Source organism: Betta splendens, chromosome 8 (assembly GCF_900634795.4).
Source record: "Betta splendens chromosome 8, fBetSpl5.4, whole genome shotgun sequence".
NCBI lineage: Eukaryota > Metazoa > Chordata > Actinopteri > Anabantiformes > Osphronemidae > Betta > Betta splendens.
In genome coordinates, this window is record NC_040888.2 from 4,951,598 (window position 1) to 4,957,013 (window position 5,416).

The 5,416-nt window shown below is 54.6% G+C and overlaps 1 protein-coding gene across 1 annotated transcript; it reads left to right on the plus strand.

The window, feature by feature from the left end:
* Positions 1–1,418: 1,418 nt before the first annotated feature.
* Positions 1,419–4,933, plus strand: proza (protein Z, vitamin K-dependent plasma glycoprotein a). Its single transcript, XM_029158017.3, has 9 exons — positions 1,419–1,625; positions 2,659–2,777; positions 2,882–3,042; positions 3,111–3,135; positions 3,212–3,325; positions 3,404–3,538; positions 3,641–3,756; positions 3,837–3,954; positions 4,042–4,933. Exons 2-9 carry the CDS (start codon positions 2,696–2,698, stop codon positions 4,575–4,577), a joined length of 1,287 nt encoding a protein of 428 aa, XP_029013850.1. The 5' UTR covers positions 1,419–1,625; positions 2,659–2,695; the 3' UTR covers positions 4,578–4,933.
* Positions 4,934–5,416: the final 483 nt, after the last annotated feature.

Consider the following 5,416-nt stretch of genomic DNA (forward strand, 5'->3'; position numbering starts at 1 on the left):
CACGCGCGCGTGTCGTTGGTGTTCGGACGCCGCCGATTTGCAGATTTGCAGATGTGCATGTTGACATTTACGCCTGGCGTCGGTCTCTGACTCTGCTCTTCTCGCAGCTGTTAATAGTATTTCTTGCAAAGGAACCCCAGACACAAAGCACAGCTGCAGCGCCAACGCTTCCGCACATGTTTGCAAACCCACAGAACTGGGCTAATTTTGTTTTTGACCCGAAAATGACACCAGATGAAAAATCAAGCAAGCCTCAAATGTTCCTCTGGGTCCTAGGAACGCCGCATGACTCTGATATTAGCTTAGCATCCTCCTATGCTAAGCTAATATCAGGGCCCAGCAAGCATGATCAGGCCAGCAACATGTAGGAAGTCTGTTGAATCCATTATAACGTATCCGGAGGCATTAAATATGGATGCATGTGGTGTTTGAAGAGGAATGGGTCAGCGAGGACACACGTGAGCGCCGCGCTGCTCTTTTCTTCCTGCTCCACTCCAATTTGGAGCTGGCACTGAAGAGTAATGAGAGGAGTGGAGCGAGGGCGAGCGCGAGGGAGAGAGGGTGAGGCGGCACCGGGGCGGGGCGCTGAATAAAACATAACCGAGAGCAGGAGCTGGACGGGTGACGGGACACGTGAACGTCCCCCCAAGAGCTGCTGATTTCACCTCGGACCACGTCCACGGGGGAAATCATCTCCATCCACATCATTTACACACGTAGCTGCAGCTCTGCAGGCCGAGGCAGGCTGCCCCCCCCCCGGTTCTGGTGTGAGTCCCTGGACCGGCCCGTCCCCTGTCCAGCAGCAGCTGGTTGGGACAGGCTCGTGTAATACCGCTGTTATTGGACCTGGGAAATGGAGACATTTAACACGGCTACAGCTGAGGCGAAAAGCCCCACGGCCCTGTCTGCAAATTACATTGCTCTCACAAACAATCCCATTGAAATGAGGCCACTAAGGACAAGCGTTTGGAGGCGTAGCCTCAGTGACCCAGTTCGAGCGGCGTGGACATTAAATATGCAACAGCTCAAAATCAAGGTTGTATCTCTTCCTTAATGACTTTAATATTTTACAGTAAGAATCACTGGCCGTTTATTTTAGCTGTAAATATTCTGCTTTCCACTTGTTGTGCGACGCCCCAGTCTGTCTGTCCACTGTTGTCACAGACATTGTGTTGCTGCAGATCACGTTTATTGACTGGGCCAGGTGTGAGTTTGCTCTGGTTTTTCTCCCATGTGTAAATGCAGCCATAAATATTAACTGATGGTGATTAAACATGTTATGACCCAACAATATTTTATTTTTTAAGATTTATCAATGTTTTGTTAAAATTTGGTGTTAATGTTAATTTTATTGACACATTCGTTTAAATTCAGCCTCCCTCTGCTCCTTCAGGCCAACGTTTGTACTGCGGGCTGACTGTCGGGCTTGTTCTACAGCGCCCCCTGGAGGCGGGTCTTTGTCATTACAGCGGACACATGCAGTAAACACTGAGCAAGGACAGTGGGCAGGCTTCGACCTGGTCGTCATCTCTTGTTTTGGATCGAGAGGCCCGAACCGCACAGGAAGCTGCCGCGGGATTCTGGTCCAACGCTTGAAGTCCGGTGACCCGATTCCGTCTGGACCGGTAGGTACCGAGCGTCACTTCAGCTCAGCGGCTGTTTGAGTTGCTGTTGTACCGTTACTTGGACCCTCGCTGTAGTGCGCAGCCGATCCGCCCTGAAACGGTGACGGATCCGCGAATAATCCGTAATAAAATCCGTAATAATAACGTGTAACAACGCCACGAATAAAGCGGGACGTGGTTTATTACAGCAGCTGCATCCGACCTGGCTCCGTCTTTGTTTTCTGACAGCATGAGCTAATGCTACAAAGCTACAGGCAGCAGAAGCGGACGCAGGCTCTATGCAACATTCACCGCCAGTCAATGACAACATTAAAACACATTATGTCATAGTTAGTTTAGTTAAATCCTATAGTTAAATAAACAGGCATTGTAGGCCTGATGATGTCACAGCTACAGTCAGATACAATGAGGTCATCAGTTCTGATACATTATTTACAAGTTAAATTAACATGATCATAATAAAGATTTATTCACATTTGGGTCATATGATGTATTGTATTATTATTAATATAGCTTTTAGATCCACTGTGTAGTTAGAGCCCATTTTATTGATTGAGAAATAATCAATCTGATCTTTAATATTTACTTGCAGAATTGATACATTGTAACATGTATGTATCCAGCATCCGGTGGCTCTGTTGATGAATGCAGTCATTAGCGAGGAGGTCATTAAATTGAAATTAGGCCATAAAGCTGCTCTACTGGGTTGTGGACATAATACACACACATCTGTAGCAGTTCATCAGATTCCCATTAAGACTAATGTAAACAGCCACAACGTCTGAACGGGAGAAAGGCGGAGGTGAACACACACACACACACACACACACACACACACACACACACACACACACACACACACTGAGGCCCATTAAACGAACAACAGCGATATGGACGTGGTTTCCCAAAGATCAAGGTCATTCATCATCATAAACAGCAGTTCACGCAAATTGACATATTGGGTCATATGTCACTCACGTCCATCTCTCAGACTCTTTCTGCTCTCTGACACACACTCCCTCTCCTTTTCCAGGCGTTCCCCTACATCCGGCTCACGCTCCGGCGCCACCATGCTCCCCTCAACCGCCCCCCCCGCCGCTCTGCTGTGTCTGCTGGCCGGCGCTGTAGCGGCGGTCCCGCCCCGCGAGACAGGTGAGAGGCGCTGCTCGAGGAGCTGCTCGAGGCGCTGCTCGAGGCGCTGCTCGAGGAGCGCTGAGCTCGGCCTCCAACCCGCCAACCGCTCGCTGTGCTTTCAGTGTTCCTGGACAAGCAGCGCGCCAGCGCCGTGATCGCGCGCCACAGGAGGAGCATCGACGGCGGCGGCCCGGCGGCGGCCTCCAGCCTGGAGCAGGCCTGCATGGAGAAGGTGTGCACCTACGACGAGGCCCGGCGCTTCTTCCAGGACTCGTACCGCACGGTGAGCCGCGTCCACACTCACACTGTCCCCGCTCCAAACCTGCCTCTAACATGCGCTCCCTCCTGCAGGATATCTTCTGGTCCGTCTACGTGGGTGAGTGCCGTCTTCCCATCACCGTGCGGTCATTAGCAGCACATTAGAGCCTCTCAGACTTCCTGTTTGTGCTCAGACGGAGACCAGTGTGCAGAAAACCCCTGCAAGAATGGGGCCCTGTGCTCGGACAGCGTGGGAGGATACGACTGCGTGTGCAAGTCGGGCTTCACGGGGGTCCACTGCGAGAAAGGTGAGGCGGGACCGCCCCCCCGCGCGCTCCCCGTTGTCGCGGCCCCCTCTCACGCCTCCGTCTGTTTCCGCGACGCAGATCAGACTCTGTGCCCCCTGGAGAAGAACAAAGGCTGCTCCCAGTTCTGCAAACCGGGCTACGTGTCCTACGAGTGCTCGTGCGCCCGCGGCTGGAAGCTGAGCCGCGCCGACAAGGACAAGTGTGTGCCCGCAGGTGCGCCCGGCCGCTCGGCCTCCGCGGCAGCGAGGGAGGGGGGGGGGGGGGGGGGGGTGGCGTGAGAACGCAGACCTGACCCGTGTCTCGCTGTTCCCGCAGTCGCCTCTCCGTGCGGTAAAGTGAGCAGCCTGAGGCAGTGGGACGACCGGCAGGCGAGCAACGCCCGCAGCAGCTTCGAGGGACTGGCCTGTTTGTTCTCAGAGTGTCCCTGGCAGGTAAAGGCGCTCGTGCTCCCACGCAGCGGCTGGGATCTCGCCGCGCGGCGTATTCACGGGCTCCGTCGTGGTGCTTTCAGGCTCTCCTGAAGAGCTCGGAGTCTGCAGGTTTCTGCAGCGGGGTGATCCTGAAGGAGAACGTGGTGCTGACCTCGGCGCAGTGTGCCAAAAAATACAGCTCCTTCAACGTGGTCGTGGGTAAGTAGCGTTTTTTTTTTACATGACATTACGTTACAGGAGTGATCGTGAAGCATCATCAGCCCGGAGGTCTTCGTGTCCCCTCAGGCAAACGCAGCGCCGGCACCGACGACGGCGAGCAGACGCTGTACGTCAAGCTGATCCACGTGCACCCGCGCTACGTGGAGGGCCGCCCCGAGAACGACCTGGCCGTGCTGGAGCTGCGCGACCCCGTAGCCTTCAAGAGCAACGTGGTCGCCGCCTGTCTGCCCGAGCGGGACTTCGCCGAGAGCGTGCTGACGGCGGGCGAGCTCCCCGCCGTGGTCACCGGCTGGAAGGAGCCCGGCCCGGCGCTCGCCTTCCAGGGCCCGCTCGGCCTCAACGCGCTGGAGTACCGCCGGCTGCCCGACTGCCTGGAGGCCCACCCCAACATGGTGACCAACAAGATGGGCTGCACCGCCCCCCGGGCCAACGCCGACTGCACCATGAGCTCCGGCAGCCCCCTGCTCACCCTCTACCGGGAGGTGTTCTTCCTCACCGGGGTGGTGAGTCAGCCCCCGGGGGCCGAGTGCAGCAAGGGCTACCTCTTCCAGAAGGTGTCGCGCTACCTGTCCTGGTTGGAGCCATTCATGAGGTCCCGTTAGGGGGGGGGATCAGGTGGACACTGTGCACTTAGCTTAGTTTGTCTTTGTGTCCTTTAATCTCGTAATGGATCATCACAGCCATAACGTTTGTCCACCGTGGGTGGGCTTCCCTGTGTGTCCACAAGGGGGCGCTCTGCGTTAACGGGCCGAGCGTCACCGGGCGCATGTGTCCGCCAACCAGGGAAAAGACGGGAGCATGAGATGCAGTGAATTATTCAGCATGTGTTTTGTGACGTGGACGTGTCTTTTAATAACCTTTAAGTGATGGTATTTTTAGTGACTACTGTACTGGATGACCTGCCGCTTCTAAAAGTCCTATAATCACTGTCCTGAATGTAATAAACCCTGAGACCACACCTCATGGCCTGCTGGTGTTTGGGGGTAAAGTCCGGTGTAGTATTTCTGGGAACATTTGGGAATACACAAGGAGACAGTTTTATTTTAAGTCCCGAGACTGGAAATAGCAATAACACAAACGACCTCTCCCACAACCCTATGGATGAATGAAAAAGTCGATAAGAATTAATCCAAATACAAAACCACGGATTCAATTCTTACTACTCAAACATTAAAGGTTAGTTCAAATAATATGCTGCGCAAACTATGAGCGTGTTTGGGTTCGATGCCGCGTCGCGTCGCTCGCCTCATGCGCCGCCGCCGCGTCGTCTGGCAACGTTCTCCCTCTGCAGTCTTCTCACAGGCTCCGCGGCGAACGAGGCCAGGACAATGTCAGGCGGGACGTGAAAAAGGGCGACAGAAGCATGGGCGAGCGAGAGCGAGAGAGAGAGAGGAACGCCACACAACAATAAACCTGGCCTGCCACTTCTGGCACGGCGCTC

What these genes read in the sequence shown, in the direction of transcription:
- proza (XM_029158017.3), top strand. Translation starts at nt 2,696, where the DNA reads ATGCTCCCCTCAACCGCCCCCCCCGCCGCTCTGCTGTGTCTGCTGGCC. An exon ending in CTTCTGGTCCGTCTACGTGG is followed by an intron (nt 3,136 to 3,211) that starts GTGAGTGCCGTC and finishes GTTTGTGCTCAG; the next exon opens with ACGGAGACCAGTGTGCAGAA. An exon ending in TCTCAGAGTGTCCCTGGCAG is followed by an intron (nt 3,757 to 3,836) that starts GTAAAGGCGCTC and finishes TGGTGCTTTCAG; the next exon opens with GCTCTCCTGAAGAGCTCGGA.